The 24,775-nt window shown below is 42.8% G+C and overlaps 4 protein-coding genes across 9 annotated transcripts; 1 reads left to right on the plus strand and 3 right to left on the minus strand.

Moving 5' to 3' along the window:
• Positions 1–132: 132 nt before the first annotated feature.
• Positions 133–10,161, minus strand: fam193b (family with sequence similarity 193 member B). 2 transcript variants are annotated; one of them, XM_056599927.1, is made up of 10 exons: positions 9,806–10,160; positions 8,586–8,864; positions 6,994–7,180; positions 5,393–5,608; positions 4,722–5,160; positions 3,653–3,836; positions 3,250–3,483; positions 2,066–3,158; positions 1,900–1,975; positions 133–1,779 (listed from the first exon to the last, which is right to left on the minus strand). In XM_056599927.1, exons 1-10 carry the CDS (start codon positions 9,959–9,961, stop codon positions 1,683–1,685), a joined length of 2,961 nt encoding a protein of 986 aa, XP_056455902.1. In that variant the 5' UTR covers positions 9,962–10,160; the 3' UTR covers positions 133–1,682. The 2 variants fall into 2 exon arrangements, with proteins under 2 accessions (XP_056455902.1, XP_056455903.1); XM_056599928.1 differs by having other exon boundaries at positions 134–1,779; positions 5,447–5,608; positions 9,806–10,161.
• On the plus strand, positions 9,179–15,785 carry mxd3 (MAX dimerization protein 3). Of its 2 annotated transcripts, none has more exons than XM_056599935.1 (7): positions 9,179–9,207; positions 11,000–11,085; positions 11,708–11,810; positions 11,952–11,981; positions 12,160–12,274; positions 12,682–12,847; positions 13,049–15,784. In XM_056599935.1, the coding sequence occupies exons 1-7, from the start codon at positions 9,194–9,196 to the stop codon at positions 13,165–13,167; spliced, it is 633 nt and encodes a 210-aa protein (XP_056455910.1). In that variant the 5' UTR covers positions 9,179–9,193; the 3' UTR covers positions 13,168–15,784. The 2 variants fall into 2 exon arrangements, with proteins under 2 accessions (XP_056455910.1, XP_056455909.1); XM_056599934.1 differs by lacking the exon at positions 9,179–9,207 and adding an exon at positions 9,598–9,692 and having other exon boundaries at positions 13,049–15,785.
• prelid1a (PRELI domain containing 1a) lies at positions 14,851–17,590 on the minus strand. Of its 2 annotated transcripts, none has more exons than XM_056599932.1 (6): positions 17,455–17,590; positions 16,985–17,095; positions 16,482–16,707; positions 16,261–16,374; positions 15,939–16,017; positions 14,851–15,717 (listed from the first exon to the last, which is right to left on the minus strand). In XM_056599932.1, exons 1-6 carry the CDS (start codon positions 17,562–17,564, stop codon positions 15,596–15,598), a joined length of 762 nt encoding a protein of 253 aa, XP_056455907.1. In that variant the 5' UTR covers positions 17,565–17,590; the 3' UTR covers positions 14,851–15,595. The 2 variants fall into 2 exon arrangements, with proteins under 2 accessions (XP_056455907.1, XP_056455908.1); XM_056599933.1 differs by having other exon boundaries at positions 15,626–15,717; positions 15,929–16,017; positions 17,455–17,564.
• A 1,265-nt stretch (positions 17,591–18,855) lies between these two features.
• Positions 18,856–24,034, minus strand: npy7r (neuropeptide Y receptor Y7). Of its 3 annotated transcripts, none has more exons than XM_056600517.1 (2): positions 23,853–24,034; positions 18,856–20,678 (listed from the first exon to the last, which is right to left on the minus strand). In XM_056600517.1, the coding sequence occupies exon 2, from the start codon at positions 20,640–20,642 to the stop codon at positions 19,497–19,499; it is 1,146 nt and encodes a 381-aa protein (XP_056456492.1). In that variant the 5' UTR covers positions 20,643–20,678; positions 23,853–24,034; the 3' UTR covers positions 18,856–19,496. The 3 variants fall into 3 exon arrangements, with proteins under 3 accessions (XP_056456492.1, XP_056456490.1, XP_056456491.1); XM_056600515.1 differs by lacking the exon at positions 23,853–24,034 and adding an exon at positions 22,296–22,385; XM_056600516.1 differs by lacking the exon at positions 23,853–24,034 and adding an exon at positions 21,672–22,385.
• Positions 24,035–24,775: the final 741 nt, after the last annotated feature.

The following is a 24,775-nucleotide window of genomic DNA, read 5'->3' on the forward strand; positions in this document are numbered from 1 at the left end:
ACTGACTGACATTTACTTTGCTTCTTACAGTCTATGGTGCGAGCTCATTTACGGCTGGATTGTTACACCAAAATCATATTTGGTAAAATATGATTGAAATATGAAAGCAACAAGGACACTTAATTTTGTCAAAACTGTATTGTTTTAATCTTTCTGAGCGAAAGATTTTCACAGTATCAAAAGTGAATAAAAAAAAGATCAAAAGCCAACACACACTCGGCTATAACTGGTATATTATAAATCTACATTCCAAAACATTAAGATAGCATCTAGTTGAGTATAGCTTGGAAAGCATCAGATATTGTACGGACAAAACTTCGGCAGAATTTAAGGACTACATACACCTAAATGACATATTCCTCATCAATCAAGGCTGATCCTCAACAACGTATCATTTTGGAGTCTGTCCTCATAAAAGAGCAGAATAACAAGCATGAAAGTAAGATGTACGAGATGCAGGACACCACGGACGTCAATGGGCTGTGGGGGGGAAAAAAAGGTAGCATTGTTTTAGCATTGGTTTATACAGTACCAACCCCCAAACATGTTTCTTACAATCCAACAATGTCTTGGAAACCCTAAAGTGATGGTGTACTCCCCAAACAAAAAAGGTCTTCTCCCTAGTGTATCTGCGTCCCTTAGAATGAACATGTAGAATAATGGGTGGATGTACTTTGCACTATTCTCTATGAATTGACCGGAGTGTTAAGAATGTGTTGGATTTTAAGGAAGGATATATAGGGGTACCCTTTCTTAGAATCAAACATCATGCAGAGTAATGTCCAAAATGTGATGCAGTAGCATTCATTCCATAGATCATGCATGACAATCTAAATGAAACTCATCACATTGAACATATGAGGCCAGTGATTTACGCTACATGGCCCATTTAAGTGTTTATATTACCTTTGTTGGTGCCAACATGGCAAATGTGTTTCCAGGAGGAGCAAACATTTCACTTTACTTAAAAAAAAAAAAGGAGTACATGTATTAGGCAAGTGTCATGTCCCATCCTATTGTGACTGATACATTTTCAATTGGGGAGAATACATGGTGTTGGGCTTGATAGGGAGACATTAAGCGGGCAAGATTGGCACAGAGCTATAACCCTCATCAGACCAGAAAGCTAGCACCCCCGCACATAACAGGAGAATAGTTTATCCCTTTCATGCGAAGTAGCCTACTTTCATGAAGAAACATTGTTTAAATTAATGTAATTTCTTTATGAAAGTAGTCTGTGATCAAGATCGAGCAGGATATATGCTACAAAACTGCAACACAATATAAAATCGAAGAGCAATACAGTACTTTTAGAGCACCATGTTAAAAGTTCCCAAGATAAAAACTTTTGTGATAAAAACATATTTATTTCATGAAACGGGAAGTGTTTACATTACTACATAATGAAGCGCATGGATGCAGTAGATTAAACAGGTTTTTCTTTTCTCATTTTGCACCTCTCACTTGGTGAACAATGCAAAGATATCAAAGGGCAAGCTTGGCCTCGCGAACCGTCCCTCGCTGATGAGTCTTTTAAGTATTTCAGTCTTCTGAATGGAAAAGAGACAATTGTAACAGGGTCCCTTGGCTTGGAGCGGAGAAGAGAAACAGGAATGAAAGCAGGGCCTCGGGCCAAACGGGGGAGCGCGTTTAAGGAGTTTTTTATCTGGCACTTTTCCAAGTTATTGAGCTGTGTTTGAATGAACCTTTTTGAGGGTGAAGTTGGACCAGTTCACTGCGACCTTCTGGCGGTTTTGCTTCGCAGAATCCAGGCAAAATCTAGAATAACAGGAAAGGGAGACGGCAAATAACAATTAGTAATTGGGGTGATACTAGTCTATAGAAAAGGGGATACATGTATAGATAGATGTTCTTAAGTTGTTAAACAGAATGACAAACCTTTTGAAGTATTCCACCTCCCTGTCGATCTCATCCATTTCGGTTGGATCGACGTCTTTTGGAAGAAATACATCCTCTGGAAAATGATAAAAAACATTTTTTAATGCAATATCTTCTACATTTCCGACCAAGTTAGGATATATCGGTGGAAGGAAAGAACATTTACCAATTGCACTGCTGGACTTTTCTCCCTTGTTTTTGTTCTTCTTGTTTCTACCCTTCGATTGCTGCTGCTGCTGCTGCTGCTGCTGTGCATTTTGGTGGGTCCCGGGATGGGTCCTGCCATCTGAATCCAGCTCAGATCGACCTCCCCGCACCTCCGTGTCAGCTTTCGCCCGCTGTGCATTGGGGAGGCCGCCGGCGGCTCCGTTGGCCGCCTGTCTGCTCGGCCTGCCCTCCTCGGCCCTCCGTGGGCCGCTCCGCTGGCTCTCTGCCAACTGCTGGGGCTGCTGTCGGCTGCCCGCTTTGGAGCCGCCAGAACTCGTCTCGGCCACCCGGGACTCGTTGCTCTTCTGCGTCTCGCCGGAGGGGAGGGCTTTGGTGGGTCTGGTTGAACTCTGCTCAGCGGCGGCCTGCTCCTGCCTCTGCTGCTGCTGCTTCCGGTTCTTCTTCGACTTGGCAGCACCGGCTGCATTGTTCCTAGTCTCGGAATAGTCCTCCTTCGATTTCGCCGTGGCCTGGGGCAGACCTTGCGCATGGCTTTCGGACACGGTGGCGGCGGCGGCGGCAGCAGCGCCTCCTTCTGGAGAGTGAACCCGGCCGTGCTTGGAAAGGTTAGGAGGAGTTTGCAACCTCTGGACGTCCTTTTGCCCCGCGGCGCCTTCTGCGGTGGTGGAGGCGGTGGTGGGCGACAAGACGGCGCCAGCGTCCTCCCACCCATTGACCAGGTCCAGGTGGTTCTTAAAGGTCCCCAGGGAAAGGGGAGCCAGATCAAGGTCTATCTGCTGAATGTCCGTCGAACCGTTAAGGTGAGACAGTAAGTGGTTGCCCTCCAAGGTGGCAGCCTTCTTTGGGAAGTCGTTGACATCTAGGTTCAGGTCGTACATGCTAAAGGAGGCTCTGATCGAGTCCTTGATGGTGTTCTTGATTTCCTCCAGCCGACTGGTAAGGAAGCTGTTCACCCGCTCCAACTCCAGCTGAGGCCAGTCCAGCAATCGGCCCGCCTCCGATCCGTCGGCCATCGTCTCGTCGGCCGGCTCGTCCGGACCGGACTGGGGATCGCCACTTGAGGCCTCCATACCGCCACACTGAGCCTTCTCCTGCCACACACAAATAACATTGACAAAACATTATTTTCTGACGACCCTGGGTTGTCGATGAAGTTCGGTGAGATCAATGTTATCCTCTCACCTTCTTCTTCTGTTTGTGGCGGGCCCGTTTGGCAGCCTTGGCACTGTTGACGGGTTTGGGCTCGGAGCTGTTGATGAAGTCCAGCAACTCGTCCACGTCCCGGTTGTCGATGGCGCTGGCTACCGTCAGGTCTAGGTCCTGGCGCAGAGGGGGCTCCTCTTTGCGCCTGGTCAGGCGGGAGCGGAGCTTCTCTCGGATCTCGGCGTAGTTACGGCTCGTTGGGGCCGCTGGAGGCTGTAAACGAACAGGGGATTTCGTTCCGTTACCGCTTGCCCTCTTTAATGCGATTTCAGCTCTGTATCGTTACAAAAACCTCGAGCACTATAAACCGGCGGAAAACAGTCCCTTCCACTGCTTAATAAGAAAATCTCTGTCTCTGTAGGCCCCTGTTGAGTGCACTTACCGCATTGTGACCAAAGAACTCGCAGTAGCAACAGTCGCAGTATTTCCCATCCTTCTGGTTGGTTGAAGAGGAGGCGCAGGAGCTCCTCTCAGAGCTGCTGTCCTCGTCCTCCCCGTCGTCCAGCTCGGACGGAGCGTGGCACAACGCCCCGTTGACCATTTTGTGGCTTTTACATGCCTGGTCCCTACACAAGTAGACAGATGGAGACACAATGAGCCGTGTTGACGGATGCCTTTTCACAGAAACATAATTTAGAGCATTGAGTCAAGGCAAGATGAATACAGCCACTTTTGGTCATTCTTCAAACATTGCACAGATACATCATGCTAGATTTTGAAGTGTCTTTGGCAACGTTTTGGACCAGGACATACGATTAAATAGTTTTCGAGAGGCAGTATGAAACAGGAGAATCGCCAATGTTGAATGACAGGTAGGCGGAGTTCCATGCACGTTCAACAAGTTTAGCAACAATGATCAGCAATATCAAGAAATCCAAACCGAAAGGAAAATATAAACAGCACAGTTCTGACATGTTGGTGCAAAATGTGCACTTCTGCACTTTGAACGTTGATTTACTTTTATTATTTTATTGGATATTCAACAGATCCTCACGCTCTGAATTAATGTTGTGACACGGGGAACTAAAGACAAGATAACCCTAATCAGTACCGTGTATAGCAGTTTATACCCGCCCAGGAAACTGGGCTTCCAAGCCTACCTGCTGGGCATCAGTATTATAGAGCTTGGTCATTTTTTCAGCCAGTACCCTGACCTGCCCTAAACAATAGCGGAACTAAAATGAAATTCTACTGTATCAAATTTCCCAAATGGATCAAATGTTAAATCGCTGTTTGAAAGTATTTCCTGCTTGCTCTACAACAGTGAAAAACAGGTAAAAAAAATAAATAAAGCTCGACACGCCCAGCTCCGGGGTTGGTACCCACATGGACAGTATGGAATCCAGATTAAAACGGACTTTTCGAAATGTGACGATTTTGATTAACAACCTTGAATTTTTATAATTTATTTTGTATTTCTTCCATCCCTCATAGTAAGCAACAACACCAACCTGCAGGCCCCCGTCGCGACATGCCCTCCGTTGGGAGGCGCGACTGCCCCGCCGTTGTGTCCGTTGCAGGGATGGTTACAGCCCATTAGAGACGGGCCCAGCTTGCTGTGCTGCGTGACCACACCGGGAATGTGGGAGTTTTTGCACGGGCTGGGCTTATGGACCGACGTGGGGCTGTCGGGGCCGGAGGAGGACGAGGCGAGCTTGGCCGTGGGACTGTGAGGGTTGGGCACCAGCGTGGAGAAGGGCGCATGGGCCGCGGCCCCGGGGTTGGAGGAGGAGGAGGAGGAGGAGGAGGAGGAGCTGACGTGGCCGTGCTGCCCCGAGCTCTGCTTGGGGGGAACGAGGGAGGAATGCTGGGAAGAGAGGCCCGTGGGGCTGTTGGGAGGCACAGACAGGTCCGAGTGTTGGTGGTGGTCGCCGGGGTGGAACGCTTCACCTGGACACGGGGAAGAGAAGAGGGGGGGAAGTGGATGAGGGGTGGACCAACTTCAGAGAATGTATTCCCAGACGTTCTCTGAAGTTAGGGTTGGATGTCATCAAAAAGCGAGAACAACAAATCTACTGTCAGTTATTCTGAGACTAGGAAGCTGAAGTTAAACAAATACACAAGGACTTTTGACGTATCTGTCAAGTCATTCAAGGAAGGGATCTGTTTATTCGTTTCCTACCCGGAGGGGTCGGGCGACGGCACATGGTCTTGAAGTGCTTGGGGGTGGTCTTACAATGGTCAGCTGAGGTAGACAGGGGATTCCCGAGAGAAGAACCACTGGAATTCTGGGATGGGTGACTGTAGGGACACACTTTGGGCGCGGACGTTTTAGCAGATTTACCAGGGGCCTCGTGAAGGCCTCTTTTATCGTGACAAGTCGATCCCCCGGTTATACCTGCAATCGAAAAGAAAGGGGTTGGAATGATCTGTAGCATCGGAGGGAATCATCTTTTGCATCTGTAATGTGACGATCCTCCCCCCAGGCACAACAAACCAAACTTCGCCCAGCCAATGATCATACCACAATATTTGCTTATTGCTCTCCAAAATAACTGAGACTGACAAATAACCCCAAGTAACAATCGATTATCTTGCCACGAGTCATTTAAACTTATTCCTATTCCAAATCCTATTCTAAACCCTAAAGTATGTTAACACACCTTAAGAGTTTGCTCGGTATTTTTGGATCACAATCAAAATCAGATTTTATATTTCTGCATGAACCTTAACAAGGCTGCCAAAAGCCCGGCCCGTCATGACGGAGGCAAAGTTTTCATTAAACATTTTGCATATTTCCTTTTCCACTACCTCCGTGTGCTGACTGCCAATACAGCATCCAACCCATAGGCAAGTGGTAGCATGTGACATCCATAATGCTTCTCCACAAACAAATAAAGATAAATACAACCTTAATATTTTCATTATAATTCATAGGACTAGTACTACTGCCACGGTAAACATAGTTGTATATGTCTAACGTCTCCTTGGTGAGTATCGAACCAACCCATTAAATACTAGATAGTAATTTAACCACCATGGCTGCCCAGAAGGACTTTGTTCCAAACCAGCTCTTCAAGCCAATTCCTAAGCCTAAGGACATTTGCCACTCTACAGTAGTGTCAATGGCTAAACACATTATGGTTTCCATTTCACCCCACTGATATACAAGTTCCCCCTTTCAATGGTCCAATTAATCCTCCATTTAACATGACAGTGTGTAGGCCTTTGTTTAGTGAGGACTATGCTCTTCTTTCATTGGTCATTCCATTAAAAGTTAGATATCTTTGGATATATACATGTCATATGAATGAAATCAAATGCATTCATTACAATGATGAATAGAACAAAACAGATCTACTTAACACTCTCTCTTTGAGTGAGGTGAATGACGAAGGCCTACTTTTAAATATCATTAATGAGTTGGTTTACCTATACAGCTTCTTTTCAGATTTATTCGTCAATGTTTGTAAAAAAAAATGTTAACTGGACAAATTGCCTTTAATGTGATTATAAAACATGAAAAACCCTCAACAAGATGAAGTTATTAAGGGCGGCTCATTTAGTGCAACACAAATAAATCTAAAATGTCATGAATATAGATAAAGATAAATTATGAGCGATTCATGAATGAATAGTGAGATTGGGTCCAACTTTGAAGCCTTAAAAATCAAATAATTCCACCAAAACAGCCAACAATCTCTAAAGCTGATCTTTGGTTAAGATAACAGCCATATTGCTTGACCGGAATATCAAAGAGAAACCACTTTGTGAGCTACAAACCTTGCTGGGAGTGCGAAGAAGCATTGTGGTTACAGTGGACCCCGCCGTTTGTATGGACCGAGTTCCAGAGCCCTGACAGCTTGTGGGCGGACAGGAAGGAGCTGGGGTCCCAGTCCACAGAACTGTGCTCCGGGAAACCGTTCCCACAGCTCTGGGATTTACAGGAGGACGAGTGGGAGAGCGGTACCTGAAAAATAGAGACAAAAAAAGGGGGATTAGGGTGTTGCCTCCAAACATATACTGTTCTGGGTGGGGTCCACCCCCAATGACGACAGACTACCTGTAGGAATCTTTTAGGAAGATGCCTAACCACTACCTGCTCCAAAATCACTGCAAGTGAGCTTGAATAACTGTCTGCTGAATGATTTGAATGGTCAATACACACCATGAATTTACCATTATAAATCTACATGCACACATATTCATCTATTTGGGAATGGAGTTGTGGCTCAGCTTGACATGCGACCATAGTACAATAAGATGAGAACTACTTGAACATGGATATTATCAATTGTACTGTGACTAGTTGCACATTTTAACGTTTCAGATGGTTAAGGAAATTATATCCCTGTGATTTTTTTTTTTTTAAAGAAGACAATATGCCTGGATTAGCCCATTGCTGTTACAAAAGATAATGCAAGTGACTATGATTTTGGTTAACATTTAGTTAGGATTTGCATAGGATGGAAAGCAGATAAATTATGTAAAGATACAAGGAAGAAAGATGACAGTGTCGAGCAGTTGACTGCACTAACAATAACACAGAAAAATTGAACGATAAGCTATTTTCGAGACAGCAGGCTGAAACTGGAAAAAAATATATAGAGATTGACAGAAGTCATTTTCAGGTCACCATTTCACTGAATGCAATACCAATGTTTAGTAATGTAATGGAAAAATGTATCTGATGCGATTGTTATGCCTTGCATTGATATATACATTACTATGCATGAATTCAAATGCATTAGAAAACAGAACATATATTAACAGAATGTTTTTACATCTCATAATTGTTTTGAACAAATTAAATCACAATAGGCGGATATAAAAGAGCAAGTGACAGTACGGTTTCACTTTGTGACCAACACCATTGTTTCACCTGACACAGCCACACAGAAACCCACAAGGGTTAACTCAGCATTACAGTTACCAGAGAAGACTTTGCCCAATCTGTAAGTTATGAGGGGAGCTGCAAAACTAGCGACCCTGAAAACTAGTCAGTAAGTCTAGGCTTCGATATGTTATATATGACGAACAGAATTTAAAACTGATGATGTTATTGACACATTATACACACAAGATATTTGGTGTGCATTGACTTGACAAAATGTATTTCTCTATACACAAAGTGAAACTTCCATTTCAATTTTCAATTTCATTGGGGGGGGGGATTTCCTCGTAAATAAGTCCATATAATTACGATAGACATTATATAGTGCAGCTCAAAAAACCTTGTGGGTTGTACCAGCATGTCAACTAAATAAAATGTGTTTACACTTAGTGATGATTTCACAACATAAATGTGACTGTTTCGACCAACAGTATCTATTTAAACCTGATACTCTGGGAACTCATAAGTTTAGGTTATTCACCGGTGTAGGCGGCTCTTGGGTGCTCCTCATTTCCTCCTCTTCCACACTTTTTCGGCAGCTCTGGCATATCCACAAGGGTACTTCTCCCAGCAGGGACTGGGACAGGGATGGTACTGCATCAGCCAACTTGCGCCCCGGCACCTCACGCAACAAGGCCTGGGAAAGGGCAGGCATGGCGTCAGCCAGCTTGGTGCCGTGGCCTCCGGGGAGTCCATTTGCAGAACCTGCACCCCAGTCCTTAAATTCCCGGTGGCACAGAAGGCAGCAGGTGTGCATAGGCTATGTGGGAAGGATAACCACATGGAGGTCAAATAAGATTGGAACAGCTTCCCACCTTGTTGTTGATCTACACAAAACGTGTTATTTTACACACGGAGCAGCTCATTTAGCGATGTTGTGAAACGTGATAGAGGTCGAAAAAAATGTGATATATTCTTGCTTGAATAATGGGTACAGTCATTTGCACTGGGGACAATCAGGAGATAGTATTTGATAATAACTACATAACATGTGGAATCAAACCCTACAAGCAAGTAGTTAGCAGTTTCCGGTGACAGCTAAAACCTGACCCTACTTGAGAGTTATGCTCACTGCTCATATCTACAATTATGAGACCCTTACGGTGAGTTATTACAACGTGCATAAACTTTATTCCAGCGCCTGATTGTGTGAAGATCGAACTCAATGAGAACAATGGATCACCGCTGTGTGGAACATTTAGCCAGTAGTGCCCAGATCGGTGTCTCTACAGCTATCTCGTTAGCTGGTTAGCGGCTGCTGTGCTGAACGTTCTAGCTAGCTTTAAGTGTAATCCATGTGTGCTGCACAACACGCTAGTGCATGTACGACAAGGCATTGCAACTTGGTATCATTGGATGACCTGGAAAACGCCAGGAATGAAGCACAAAGCAGGCAGACACAATGTCACCTATCCGCCTCAGAGTGGGCTAACAATGCTAACTAGACTGGCTCAGTGCCTGTGGTGGACGCCTCCTCCTCGCCGACCTACTACTTCTTATCACCCGTTTATCTAGCAGCAAACCCGCGCACTGCCCTCACCATCCATGTTGCACTGAACATGTGGAAAAAAAACAAAGACACCGCGGGGTACGTATGAGATTCTCCAGTCTCTCCTAATCATGGAACTCCACATATACACACACACACACACACGCATAGGGGATGCTTTGTGGGGCTAACAAACGTTAGCATCAAGCTACCTGGTTTGCCCTGGCGGCCAGTCTCTCCAGCCCCACGTCTCCGCCACCACCGCCGGCCGCATCGCCGGGAGAGACGGGCTTCTTCGGTAGGGCTTGCTGCCCAGGCACCAGCTCCTTCTGGACGACTCCGGGTTGTTTACTCTTCTTCCTTGCCATTACACGAGTAATTGTACAATCCGTTGGGGGCGAGTTTTTGCACCGGTTTAGGGAGAAGGTGAAAAGCGATGTTGTTTCTGGTGGACCACAAATGTTCTAGCTTCTCTAGTCAAGACAACAGTCAATATGGCGGAGCGCTGGCACACTGGAGTTCAGAGGTTAAAGATACTGCTGGCGACGAGACTTCAGTTCAGCTGATGATCGCTGCTAAACAACTAATGCACGTACTCAACGCCATATGTGTGTTTATATATATGAATAAGAGTTCACGGAAAAGTCGTTTCATGGAGTTATCGTCTTTCAAACAATAAAAAAAAATAAGTGACGATATTTGCTTGGCGATTTGTGATGCTGTGTAGTGGTTCATTTATTGGATTTTTATTTTTGTTTTTTATTAAAGAAATGTGCTCGTTTTGTCTCGTGTAAATCTGACATTTTTGGACATATTGAAACCATTCATCCTCCTCGATCTTTCTGATCAGAGAAAGTGACTGCTTCATGTGGATCCAATGTCTTTCCTCATCAATAAAACAAGTATTAAATACAAACAAATTACAATGGGTAAGACTGAAAAGGGGGGGGGGGGGCAATGCATAAAAAAAACCAATATAATAACTTTAAATAAAGTATAATCTCGTCCTTTGACGGTAACATCACGCCTATCAGGGAATACTGCGAGCGTCTTTTTAATTTTAGCACGGAAATAAAGAGTGCATATAGTTTATCGGAAAACATTAGCGGAATAATATCACCAAATAGTGAGACAAATGTCTCTGTAGATTCATGGAGGCATTATAATCATGGACCTATATTTTATAATACGTGCAGGGGTCGAGGTGGACACAAATAATGGCGCGCTTATGGAACTTTACAAAGCAGGAGGGAGTGGTCGAGGAGGTGGCCTCACAGTGACGTGTTTTACGTGCTGTATGTCTGAATTTGGTTTGTTGAACTGCAGACGTAGCATTAATAGCTGCTGGTAGGACCTGCTCTGCTGTTCCACAACACAATCTTAGTTTTGTTTTTTGCACCCTGTAGATTTTCATCTAAAGAAATGGAAGCGACCATCTGCAACATCCAGGTTCTCCTTCAGGCTGCAGAGTTTTTGGAAAGAAGAGAAAGAGGTCAGTACATTGACTGTCAGCTGTCATTTTATAAGGAAGCAAATGGGTTTAGTTGTTAAAACAACAAATGCAAATAAAAACAATGCAAATATGAATTACCATGCATGGGGTTAAATGTTTGCGGCAACTTACTGCATGGAATATGCGAGTTTTATGTCTTCGATCGATACCTTCGCTTTGACTCAGTGACCTACCGTGCACATCATTGTACTCAACCGCGCCAATTCTGGACCATTTGAAACTCGGATGCACCGCCGAGCGCAAAGAATGAATGGATGTTCTTAAACAACGCGTCGCATTCTAACGCTTCTTTCTTCCCGTTGATCGTACATTTAATCTGTGTTTCGTTTTTTGTTTGTTTGTTATTTGCTGCATTCAGAAATGTTGCGAATAGTTTATGAAGGATGGCGCCAAAATCTGATAACAAAAACATCAGGCTGAGGATGTTGACAGCAGTAGAACCATAGCTGTGTTATAACAGTATTCCGAATAATCCTGTCGTTTGGAGCGCAAATATAATAACAACTACGGAATAGTAAATATAACGTAGTTGCAGAGCGTTAAATGATTTTTTCTTTCTCATCGATTCAGCGTTTGGGTGTTTGTATGGTTGATCCTACAGAAGCAGAGCACGGGTATGCTTCAGTACTTCCTCCCAGTACAGAAGATTCGGACAGGAGAAACAGACAGAAAAACAAGAAGCTATCGGGTCCGGGTGGCAATAGGTGATTTCACAACAGATACAATGTCAAAAAAGGGTGTGGTTCCTAAACCTGATCTTTTTGTTTTCTACCTCTTCTCACACACCTCAAAATAATAAATTCATCTGTTCTTATAACTCAAATATTATTGCTTTTTAATTACAGGCTAGTTCACAACGAGCTGGAGAAAAACAGGTAATACACATTAAATATTTCAAAGTGACGACGGGCCTATTATATATTTTAAACCAGCGCTTTGACATATTTATTCTTGTACAATGTTAAAAGTGTACTACCGTTCACAATGTTAACACACTTGAGGTAGTGGTACATTGTTTTGTGAGGACTTAATCGATTTCCTGTTTTTGTGCAGGCGAGCTCAACTGAGATTCCATCTGGATCAGCTCAAAGAGCAGGTCCCCCTATCTTCAGACTCGGTGAGGAACACCACGCTCAACCTGCTTAGACGAGCACAGCTTCACATTAAGGTAAGAAGAACAGTGGGAACGGAGAACGGTGTGGCCCTTGGCTGCTCCACAGCTGGCTCTGTGTTTCTCCATCGCGCCGCCCCTTGTTTTGGCACCCTCATGCACACATTCTGATAGACATGGATGCATGCATATTTTGGATTTAGTTTAGTTGTGTTTACCATAGTCTAATTAATTAAATGTATTCTGTATATGTGTGTATGTGAGTAGATCTATATAGTAGTTATAACTTGTAACAGTAGTTATCATGTCTTAATTATTTTGGTTTCGTATTCTGATTATCTCATGTGTCTATGTCTATTTCTTCTCATTTTCGCTGCTGCAACACCAGAACCTCCCAGCGAGGACTAGTTTTGTCTCTTAATACGTTATTTTGGTTTTGTTTTGTTTGCTTTGTCACGTCTCAGAAGCTGCAGCAGCAGGACGAGCGTGCCCAGCACCTGAAGGACCGCCTGCAGTGGCAGCACCGGGAGCTGCGAGGTCGGCTGGACCAGCTACAGAGGGGCAGCGAGAGGACCAGGAACGACAGCCTGGGCTCTGTGGTGTCCTCCGAGAGGTCCGACTCTGACAGGGGTAAGAGACTCGTCATTGGTTTCACTTTGATTTGAATGTAACTTTAGGCAAATGTTTTGTTTTTGTTTTGGATTAACCCCAAGCAAATCTTAAAAGTGGATTTAAATGTCTGGTGCTACAAGCTCCTTTCAGCTATAGCTTGTTCTTGTATTCAACTCTTGTGGTCTAATGGCGTTGGTCTTTGTGGTTTTCTTGTTGCAGAGGACGTGGAGGTTGATGTGGAAAGCATTGTTTTTGAATGCGTGTCCTCGGATGGACTCAGTATTACACACACTGATGTTGACCACTGTTACTCCAGCTCGGATAAAGACTGGCTATGACGGCCGAACTGGCTGTGGTAAACCTTTTCTATTATTTTATCTGACAAGGCGAGAAAGAAGAGTGAAAAACTAAAATACATTCCAGACGGTCTCAGAAAGGACATAGGACAAGAGAGGGAGAGATTGGATATTTATGTGAAACTGTGCAGCCAAACTTAGACTTCATCTTTTCACCAAAGCTGGTGACTCAAAATTCAACTTTCCAGATCGGTCGTAAAAGGTCTGACTACAAGCTGAATGGAACTAGTGTTCCTCATACTCACTGTCCATTTGCACTGACGAGCCGTTTTACTGAGCTGAGAGGAAAATAATGGAGAGTGAACCTGTTCCCACCTCACTCAAGAATTCAATCCTTACAATGCGTAGGACTCCATAATCTAAAAGCGTTATTTAACAATATTTTGAAATACAGTATTTTCTTTACATTTGATCCAGCTTTATGGTTTCGTCTACTACTAAAACAATTTGTCAGCACTAAGAAACTTAAAATTCAGGAATTAAGTCATGTAAACACTCGTACAATAACCTTTATTTTTGTATTAATATTATTATGTCATGTATTTTATTATTTTCCTGGTTGCACAGAGCATCCACCCATTGCACTTGTTTTTTCCTTGAAAGGGTTGTGGGTTTTTTGATCTGGAGAGGCAACTGGTCATGTTTGCACATTTTCTACCAGGCAACGAAGTAATTGTAATGCATGATCTTCCTAGGGAATAACGTGTTGTCAAAACGATATTAGGTCAGCCGACATTATTCCTATAATCCGGAATTGATGAACTGATAGCTCACCAGCCACTCACTCTTTCGGTCAGGCTGACCGTGGACGCCTCACTAGTTGTCTTCAATATGCTAATAAGTTACTGATTCCGTCTATATAACACAGGAACACCTTGAAAGATTGCGTATATTAAAAGCTTTAAGAAGTGAAAGTTGGTCTAAAACCACTTCACACAATGCTAATCTTGGTCCACTCCCATTACCTTATGGACAATAATGTATGTTCAACTTTTAAATGACCGAATCATTTATAACTTATCAATACAACCACGTTCTTGTTAATAACAAGCAGGACCTTACCTAATTTATTTTGAGGTAGACCAGAAACTTGATGGCCAGTTTAGTGTAGGGGACAAGTTTTGTGGAGTGGTGAGTAATGTTTTAGACCAACGCTTCTATACTTGTCATACTCTGAACAACCACAGTGTGGCGTAGACATTACGGATTGTCGTTGTAAATCGGAACAATGGTTGCTTAAGTGATTGCAAATGTGAACAGTGAAATTGTGTTTGTATTTAAACTGTTCCGTTATAACAATTGTACTCTTAAATGCATATGCAATTGTCATGACATGTTTCATTATGCATGCAGTAGACTCAAAGTCAGGATAGAGAATGCAACCTGTAATTCTTATGCAAGTTTTGCTGTATTACAAGTATGTGTATCCTGTACTTTTACATTGAATATTTTGAAGCAGCTGGCTTCCGGATAATATATGCAAGATGCCTTATTTTCTTGTAACGACTTATGTATGCATTAATTCATCTGTATTTCCAGTAATATAATGTAGCATTTTTATACCAGTGTACTTTTTGAATGAATAAATATTTTATATATTTACCCTGAATGCATTTGACTGTTGTAAACCACCTTGCAATAGTAGTCTAAATGAAGCACAAAGCATAAGTTAATAGCAAAATTTATATTTATTGACATTATCAAGCAATTGCAGGAGCAAGAGCATACATGTACATGTGTATGCATTAGCTGTGATAGTTGATGTAAACAAGGTAACTGTTTTCATGACATACAAATCTACTAGGAATAGAGACATTTTCTGCATTCTGGTCCGTCACACATTTGGGTACTGATGTGGGTCCAGACTTGATTCAAAAGGCCGTACTTGTGTGATAGAAATCAGGATGGTTAACCATTATGTGGAGGAGTAATCACACTTCAATTTGAAGCAAGGAAAAAACTTTTTGCATGGAAAGCTGAATCAAGTTAACTTCAGATTAAATATAACAAAACAATGACTGTATAGATTAAAACTATATACAAAAAAAAACAAGATTGTAAATTTATATAAATTAAAAGTAATTTAAGCGTGGTTGTAAAATGCTGTTAAGCGCGAGTAAGCTTTACACGTCATAAATCATACATTTGGGGTTCGATTACAACATTCAAAATCGATGTGATGTTCGTATCTAAACAACACGAAGACCTTTGATGTCAAGAATGTAGATAGAAGTAACTACGGGGAGAGGAAATTGGAACACAGCTCTAGCTGTCATGGTCCAACCATCTTTAAGCCTTCTGGAGGTGTTGGCCTAGAACAAAATCCCCCTCCCCTCTTTCTCCCCCAATACTTATTTGGACTATTGGGGGGGATAACAGTAACTTTTCTGCCAAGATTGTACCCCTGATATCAGACATATTGTTTCTTTTGGGCTTGAGAGGCAAGGTCTTTAGCTTTCTCCTTGGCAGCCAAAGCCGTTCCTCTTGCCCGTTCTGTAGCAGTTTCTGCCAAGGTCCTCGATGGAGTTTCACCTGTGAGTTATCATGAAAGACAGGCATGTTAAAGTTAAAAATGAATTATCGACATAAGAAATGGATTTAAATAGATTAAATTGAATGATTTTAAATCTTGAATTATTTTGTCCACAAAGGATATTTCATTTTCTCCAAAAGTCTACATTTTCTACTTTTATCAATATACTTATAATTGTATTAATTATTACAAAACCATTATTACACATACAATGTTGTACCTTGCATTTTGGCCAAGATATATTCAAAGCCTTTCATGGTCTTTGTTGCACTGGTCTTAAATCGTGCAAGGCCGAATTCCTGAAACAATAGAGTTGTATGACATCAGAAATAGCAAACATCTCAAACAATAGCATGTGCGCATCAAACATACTTAATTTCTCCAAGTCAAATGATAACCAAAGCTATTACCTAGTTAACCAAATTAACTTTATAACTATGATATTTATAATTATAACAAGTCAGTGTATAAGTAAAAACAAAAGTTTGTTTGCCCTTTACCCTAACTACACTAATGCAGGTCTCTCCCTCAAGTGCACTGACCTGAATAGCTCTGGAAAGCCCATAGACCTTAGAGGAGATCCAAGCCTCTCTCTTTATTTCTGTCCAGTTGCTGTTCTCAGAATTAATCCCATAAACGCACCGCTCCTCCACAGACTGGAGCAGGTGGGGAAAGCAAACCAAAGAACACAAGGTTAAAGACACACAGGTCACTATTGTAAGAGGAACATATCCATAGTAGCGCGATCAAAGATGATTAGTACCATGAGGCGGGCATGGGTAATGTTCCAAGTTAAGGTGGTCATGGTCCTTTTCTGAGGGTCCACTATGGAATCCTCGATGACATATGCCAAGCTGGACATGTGTTTGGGGAGGTACCGCTCCATCCAGCGAGGAGCCCTGCTAGTTTTGGTCATCAGACGTCTGGAAATTAGGCAGTTGCTTGGCGTAACCTCTCGGAAAATTATATCTTCCGTTAAAACATGGTTACTGTATTGGAGGAGGCAAAACGCATAAATTATAATAATGCTGTATGTAATATAACACTGCATATTGTACCTATGTGAGGTGGCTTGAAGCCACTAAAACAAGTAATGACACTGTGTGTGTGTGTGTGTGTGTGTGTGTGTGTGTGTGTGTGTGTGTGTGTGTGTGTGTGTGTGTGTGTGTGTGTGTGTGTGTGTGTGTGTGTGTGTGTGTGTGTGTGTGTGTCAGTTGAGAAGGTAACAACAAAGATCAGAAGAGTGAGCTATATTTTCAGCATTACCTGTAAGGGTTGGGATAGCGTTGCCAGTATGCAACGCAAGCTTGGTCCCATGTACATTTCAGAAGGCCTGCACAGCAGAAATACTTCACCATCGTTCCCTTTGGTAGTAGTCTGAAGAAATAAAGCAGGAATGTGGTTGACAAACAACATTCTGCTCTTATTTAAATGCTCAGGAAATGCACACAAAGCTTCATAAAAAGCTTCAAAATATCATTCTAACTGAATCTTTAGTGAAAGAGCTGCGCCCGATCTGCATTACGGTCAACACATGAATAGCACCAGGAGCCATAAATGGTGTCAAAGTTGAACGGCGAGGCAGAATGGTGAGAGGACGATAGCTTCCTTGATAGCCATGGCTAGACCTAAACTCTTCATGATGAATGAATTTTAGGATTACAGTATTTTGTCCATATATAAACTATGCTGTATCACTGTCGATCACGACGATAATAATATGAATCAAAATGTACCTGTAAAACCATTCAAAACGAAAAGTAAACGAATCTCCCGTTAGATAGCAAAAAGGTGAACAGCTACATGTCAGACGTGAACAGCGGAAAAAGGTCAAATTCAACGACATATCCGGTGTTGGCCGAGGCTGCAAAGTCCATGTTGAGCACTAGGGGTCAGCACAGGACAAAGTATATTATGTAGCCTTTGTCACATACAAAAAGTAATGGATTTATTTATATATATTCTCATTTATTTATTTAATTGTAGATCGTTGTATGATATTATTTAAGTACTATGTAACATTTCTGGCATGTAGATGGCAGACATAATACCTACATACTAGTATAGGGCTTCCTGCTTGTGTGTTAGGTGCAGGCCTGCTCACTGTTCCCATGGTAGCCTGGTGAAACAGCTTTTTGTTTGTATGGACCACAGATCTTGAACAAACTTCCAGAACATGGGAGTTCTGCCTAAACGTTTTAATTTAAATCGGGGGATAAAACATTTTAGGTTTGCCGCTGCATTTAATACAAAATAAAATTGGCACTCCATTTATTCTCTGAATCTTATTAAAAAAAAACACAATTATTTATTTTATTTACAAAACATATATTTTGTTGTTTTAATATCTTAAAATATTTGTAGTCGTCATGTTTTAGCATGTGATTACTTCCTTTTTAAGGCCCTATGAATGGCCTTGTGTTTGAATTGTGCATTATAAATAAACTTGTCTTGCCTTGCCTAACATTTAGACTTCTGAAGTTAGTTATGGTGGTAGAGGTAGGCCAAGAATGGCAAGGCTCCACAAAGTCTAGGGAGCTTGTAAGTTATTTTTACTTAACTCAAGACATTACCCTCTTAGTATATTAAAAGTATTATACTTTTGTATTACTAACTAAAAATAAGTTACTTCCAACTAATGCAGGCCTACATTAGTTATTGTTTCAGCTTGAATCGTCTATTTATCAATTTCACTCACCATACACTCCACTTAGCAAAGCAGACTTATTGAAATTAATATGCAAACGTCCTCTTTGAAGTTTAGGAAGAATGTTCTCTTGTATATCGACAAGCATTACTGCACTGTTTCTATTTTCCATTACTGCAATTACACAGAACAGTAGAATTGATGTATCCAATTATACGTTTGGATACAGCTAAAAACATGAACATTTAGATATATACCACAGTGTTAGCGAGTAATTATAGCTAGAATATTAATTCATTACAATGAATCCAACACCAGTTAGAGAAAAAAACACTGAGAGGATGTTCATTTTTCTGGGTGTAACTGTCAAGTGCATGGAAATGATGTGGCAATATGCAAGAAGATACTAGTAATCTTAGCAATCTAAGCAACCCAAAATTTTCAATAGGACACGTTCATTTTTTAATATATATTTTTAATATATTTGTACGCAAACTTCATGTAAATTTTTTCATACTGTTAACCGACATGAAATATAAACAACCTACTACTTATTTGATGGTTCTCAATTACACAAACAAAGACACATACTACAACAACGAGTCAATACTTGCATGTCGTTACTTGGTTGTCATTGAATACAAATGTGTTTTATTACATCGTTTGCTGATAGTGGCATTGAGAGCTCTTTGCTCCCCCATGACTCATTACTGTTTAGTTCATTATTGTGTTGTCATAGTTGAAAATACATCAACCAGTACAGAAGAGAAGGAGTTTAGTTTTTCATACACAAATAATTCATATGTCCACTACGGTCGGTCCGCACAGTGTTACAGCCTCTTATGGACATGTATAAACGCAATTTATAAGATTAAATGTCCCCTTAATCCTTAAAAAAATAAAAACAATAGCATACCTCATACAAACATATTTCACAGATTAATACATTTCTTTACAAAGAATGCAGCATTCAAAAAATATACACATGCAAGATGTTCTCAGTTAACATTGTGGTGTTCAGAACAAAATGTTACGGTCATACATTTTTGCAGATGAACTGAAAATCACAAAATGCCATGAGGTCTGTCTTTCCTTTACAACGACGGGGGAACGGCCCAACGCCTGGACCCCTCACACCGGGGTGGGATGGTGGGCGCAGTGACGGCTGCTCATAGTGAGCCGCCGCAGCGACCGCGTCCTGAAGGATCCCTCCGTGTGGAAGCTCTCCGGCTTGTCCGTGCACCGGAACACCATGAGGAAGCCGTTCCTGTAGTTCTTGTTCATCCAGCCGTACAGCACGGGGTTGGTGAAGGTGGAGCACATGGCCACGATGTGGAACAGCGTGTAGAGGAGCTTGTACTCCTTGAAGCGCAGCACCAGGTCCAGGTCGCTGGCCAGCTGGAACACGTGGAAGGGCAGCCAGCACGTGGCGAACACCACCACCACCAGGGCCAGCATCTTTGTGGTCTTCCTGCGGCGGCGCAGGCTCTCGCTGTGGGTGGCCGGGCTCACGTGGTTCTTGAGCTTCAGCCAGATGCAGACGTAGGCGTAGCTGATGACGGCCAGTGGCAGGATGAACTGCAGCAGCAGCATAGCCAGGCTGTAGATGACGCCGTCGCGGCCGGTGCCGTGCGGCCACTTCTCGGAGCACACAGCGATGCGCAGGTCGATGGAGGGTATCTCCTCGTAGCGGTACTCCCGGAAGATGGCCAGCGGCGCGGCCAGCACGGCCGAGATGGCCCAGGTGAGGGCCATGATGAGGAAGCTGGTGCGCCAGGTGAGCCGCTGGCCCAGGTGGAAGACGATGCAGCGGTAGCGCTCCAGCGCGATGATGGCCATGGTCAGGATGGACACGTGCACGCTGAGAGCCTGGGCGTAGGGCACCATGTGGCACAGCACGGCGCCGAACTTCCACTCGTCCAGCAGCGTGTAGACCAGGGTGAAGGGCAGGCACAGGGTGTCCACCAGCAGGTCCGCCAGGGCCAGGTTGGCGATGAAGAAGTTGGTGACGGTGCGCATGTTCTTGTAGCGGATGATCATGTAGACGACCAGCGAGTTCCCCAGCAGCCCCAGGAGGATGATGAGCGAGTAGGCCAGGATCAGGACGATCTGGACCCCCAGGTGTTTGGTGATGTCCGAGCCGAAATCGGGTCTGTGGAAGTCTATGCTGGAGTTACCCGGAACCGGTATCCAGTGGTAGCTCACGGTCTCCGTGGCCCCCTCCGTGGCCGCCCCCTCCCCTGTGCCGTTTGATGAGTCAGTGGGACTCATGTTCATTGATGCCTGGTTCTCAGCTGGTCACACTCCTGAGGACTAAAAGAAAGGCAGTGATTAGTCCTCCACCCGACGGTGTATCAGAGACACAGAAAGTGCCATAATTGATGAGCCAAATTAACTGTAAATAGCCACGTTCCCAGGGTGGTGTAACATGGGGAGAAGAAAACTATTTTAGCTCTTCAATTGCATAGCATTATCACATTTTGCTCATATCGAGAGCATTAAATAAGAAAAGATCATGGGTGTCATCTGTCTCCAAAGCCACAGTTAGAGGTTGGCCCGCTTTGGCTGTAAGCATCAAGAATTTAGATCAGTTTATGCAAAAACTGTTTGTTGTAATTTTTCTGCTTTAATAACCAACTGTGCCCTTTCAAAGGCAAACAAAGCATGCAGTTGCATACATTATATTCAACAATACCAGTATCACACAATGGTGGTTAAAATATGGGGTCTTCTTCTTAACAAAGGTACAAAGCCTTTATCTCTATCTTTCTGACAATCCAAGTCACAGGAAGGTCATTTTCAAAACTACCTCGCTCTTCGCTCATTGTTGTGGCATTTTTGTCATAACAGAGAATCTTTGTCCTGAGGATACCAAAAGCTGGAGAAAACTGGCAAAAAAAGATCTCCTTGAATACATTATATAATCAGCCTCTGTTGCCTGTATTTTTCATGCCTGCATTGATACGACGACATTGGAATAATATTCCCATTATTAGATTTGTTTGATTTGTCTGCTGTTTAGCTATGACCAGGGGAATTAAGTTCTTAAATATAATGAATGTGGCCCCTTTGGTCAAATAAATACAAAGATGGGTATTGATATATTTGATCAATAAATATTGAAAATCCAAAGCCTTTTACATTGCTGAACACTTGATCACTGCATGCAATGGAGATGACGTATCATGCCATTAAACAGAGCCATTCAATGACCTGCAAATGAAGACGTATTAACACCATAGGGATTTTATGATCAAAGCAAAAATTATAGCATGTCACTGCCATCTGACCTGCTATGGCACTTACCTGTACTTCCACATTAGTCAAAGGTGAAACACACCGAGTAACTCAGTAATATTAAGGGTCATCGAACAGCCTGCGATGTAGATGAAAAACGTGGATTCATAAAGCCATCCGACTAACATGTTACTAGAAGTCACTCCGTGCCATTGAGAAATAAACCAAGATTAGTTGAGTCCTTCCAAGACAAATAGTTGCTTCCCAATAGTGGTAAAAATTGACAGAAATTCTGCGTGTCTTTCTTGTGCGATTCTGAACTGATGTCAGTGGAGTTGCCGGTGTCAGGTCTATGCGTAATTGGTCCAGATTCAATTTATGTTGCACTTTCAATCCATTAATCTGCTTGCAAGCTATTGAATTCCTGTGACAAAGTACATATGCGTTTTAAACGGTGTCTTTCAGCCAAGTAGTATACCTTACATTAAGTAATCCGGAGCAATATTCACCGCCAGCTTCTACCACATCAAAATTACGCACGCCATACTACCTATAGACTACGCACCCACACGGTCGCGCACAGACAGACAATCACCAAGCCGATGACAGAAGGGTTCCAAAGCGACTGGCAAGCGCGTTCGCATTAAGTCTTTCCACATTTATTGCATCCATCCCGTGTATTCATTAACTCACCTTTTCGCACTATATTTCCCTTTCGAAGGACCTCGACTTTCGCAAGGTGCGAAACAAGAGGGAACGAACCCTTAGCTCCTCCCAAAGTGTGTTGAGTGCACATTTTGGTGAGACTGTGCGCTCTTGCGTTAGGTCTATGGCACCGAGAGGATGCTGAGGATGCGAGGCAGAGGGATCACGGAAATCATGTCATTCATGAAATCACAGTTAGTGCAAACCCTTTGCATTAAAGGTACATTCATGACATTTTAATTAACATTAGTAGTAATAAGCATTGACCAACAGTTAATGAACAGTTAACCGGTCTCATTTACTAATGGTTATCATGTTTACTATTGGTGTTCATATAAAGGTGAACCCTGACCCTAACCCTAATCATCTAACCTTAACCCATATGCTAATGCTATATCATAGGCCTACTACATATTATGCATTAACTAATGTAAATGAATGGTTTATTAATGTACCGTTATTGTAAGGTTTTACCCAGTAACTTTAGGATGGCTCCATTAGATATTGTGTCTGTAGTGTATACTATTGATGCATTGTCGTATCCATCCTTCTCCGTTACCCATTGTGCAAGATCTGAAGCAGTGACGCGCACATCTACTAGTCTTTTGGTTAATTTTTATTACCAAGACAACACCCTCCACTGAGGCTTTTCCTTTTATGACACTTCACTGAAGATCCTGATGCAGCTCTGTCTAACCAACGCAGAGAGCCAGCTTTATATCTATTTCTACAAAGTGCATGTTGGACATCGGGTCAAACAGAAAACATTTCACAGTGCTCAACTTTCTATAGGGTGGGGGGGGGGGGGGTAGGTGAAACCGAAGGCTGCTCTTTATGGACAATGAAAACTGAACAGATTGGATTGTAGTCCTTCTTTTTCGGTGTCCCTCTGACATTACCATATCATCCACCACAACAACTTCTTTCCAATTATGGACTTATTCATGAGAACCTCTCTGAGTCACCCTCACAGTATAGATGACAAGAGCAATCTAGTGTCGGCCCCTAATTGCATTTCAATACATGCCTATTCCCAACTGTGATCTAAAAATGAATGCAATGGGTTTTGGAGGGCCTTGGAGAGGGACTTTTAGCTCATTGGTTTATACAGGACATGTTGGGTTTGATTGATGTTCACACACATGTGAACGTGTTACGCTTCGGATTGACTCACGGGCGATCGCATTGCGTTTGATGAAAGACCCGAAGGCTACATCAGGATCTGCTCTCTTTCATCCAACCTTTCCTTGTCCAGCCAATACCACTGATCTACTTAGCGGGGATAGGGAGCCCCCAGGTGGGAACTGGGACCCCAGAATCATATCCATGGTTACCGGTTGGCTCGAGTCAAGATGGTGCACAAAAGAGAAAAGAAGACTAGAAATATATACCAACCAGTAAAACGGAAATAATGGTGTGAACAGGCTGCAATACAACATCACTGCACTGCCTCAAATCAAACAGTTGGCACAAGGAAAATGTGCGTCTGTTGGTGCCTCGTGACAAAACACTCATCGTTGTGTGTACCAATCTGCGTGTATTTACCCCATGACATGTGGAGACGGGGGAGAGACAGCCAGTCCCTGTTCGCCGTGCCAATGATAAGGACTTTGTTCAAGACTCCTGAAATCAATGATCACTGTGACAACAGCAAATGCATCACAGCTCTCCATCCGATGATTCCTTGCATTTCTCCTGATTCTATAGAGAACATTGTGGCGCCTCTCTCATGCACCGACTAGGTAAATAGACTTTACGGACAATACACTACTTTTCACACAAATACGATATTCTCCTCCTTCATTTCAAAGGCAGGCAGTGGGAGAAAGTGAGTGAGAGAGAGAGAGAGAGAGAGAGAGAGAGAGAGAGAGAGAGAGAGAGAGAGAGAGAGAGAGAGAGAGAGAGAGAGAGAGAGAGAGAGAGAGAGAGAGAGAGAGAGAGAGAGACTCAGGTGAGTATGATCAAGGAGAAGCCTGTATCGCTCTCCGCCTCTCTTTTGCTTTGTATTCACCTCTAAAGCTTAACTGTTTTTTTTTTCCACATGCAAGAGATCACAGGGACACCTGTGGATATTTGATTGCAAAAATAAGACACTTAATTAGATTCCCCATGTGTATATTATTGTTTTCCTGTTAAGCCTGCTGATTGAATTATGCATGACACTATAGTATAACTGATTAAGGAACACGAGTGGGCTACCTTGTTAATTAAGGGTTTTATTTATTTCTCTTTGGGGGCAAGGGTGTCATAAATATAGGGCAGTAAATCCCATTGAGAATTTAACCGTGTTTAAGGGCTATGCGAACAAAATTGAATTGACTGACCTGTCCGATCAGCCTACAGAGAAATAAACAGGTTGGTGCATTATTGAAGAATCACGACTAGAGGGTGAAATGGAATTCAGTGTGTGTGTTTACTTTGGAACGCATGACAATCGGAGGTGTAGACCAATCAGAAGACGCGGTGTA

This window comes from Gadus chalcogrammus, chromosome 10 (assembly GCF_026213295.1).
Source record: "Gadus chalcogrammus isolate NIFS_2021 chromosome 10, NIFS_Gcha_1.0, whole genome shotgun sequence".
NCBI lineage: Eukaryota > Metazoa > Chordata > Actinopteri > Gadiformes > Gadidae > Gadus > Gadus chalcogrammus.

Coding starts and splice junctions, on each gene's coding strand:
- mxd3 (XM_056599934.1), top strand. CDS start 9,664: ATGTGGAAAAAAAACAAAGACACCGCGGG. Junction 9,693..10,999: donor AAAAACAAAGACACCGCGGG/GTACGTATGAGA, acceptor TGCACCCTGTAG/ATTTTCATCTAAAGAAATGG. Junction 11,811..11,951: donor TCGGGTCCGGGTGGCAATAG/GTGATTTCACAA, acceptor TTTTAATTACAG/GCTAGTTCACAACGAGCTGG.
- fam193b (XM_056599927.1), bottom strand. CDS start 9,961: ATGGCAAGGAAGAAGAGTAAACAACCCGGAGTCGTCCAGAAGGAGCTG. Junction 5,161..5,392: donor CCGTCGCCCGACCCCTCCGG/GTAGGAAACGAA, acceptor CCCCGTGTCCAG/GTGAAGCGTTCCACCCCGGC. Junction 1,976..2,065: donor AAAGTCCAGCAGTGCAATTG/GTAAATGTTCTT, acceptor ATCATTTTCCAG/AGGATGTATTTCTTCCAAAA.
- prelid1a (XM_056599932.1), bottom strand. CDS start 17,564: ATGTCGTTGAATTTGACCTTTTTCCGCTGTTCACGTCTGACATGTAGC. Junction 17,096..17,454: donor CGTTTTGAATGGTTTTACAG/GTACATTTTGAT, acceptor TTATTTCTTCAG/ACTACTACCAAAGGGAACGA. Junction 16,708..16,984: donor CGCTATCCCAACCCTTACAG/GTAATGCTGAAA, acceptor CCTCCAATACAG/TAACCATGTTTTAACGGAAG.
- npy7r (XM_056600517.1), bottom strand. CDS start 20,642: ATGAACATGAGTCCCACTGACTCATCAAACGGCACAGGGGAGGGGGCG.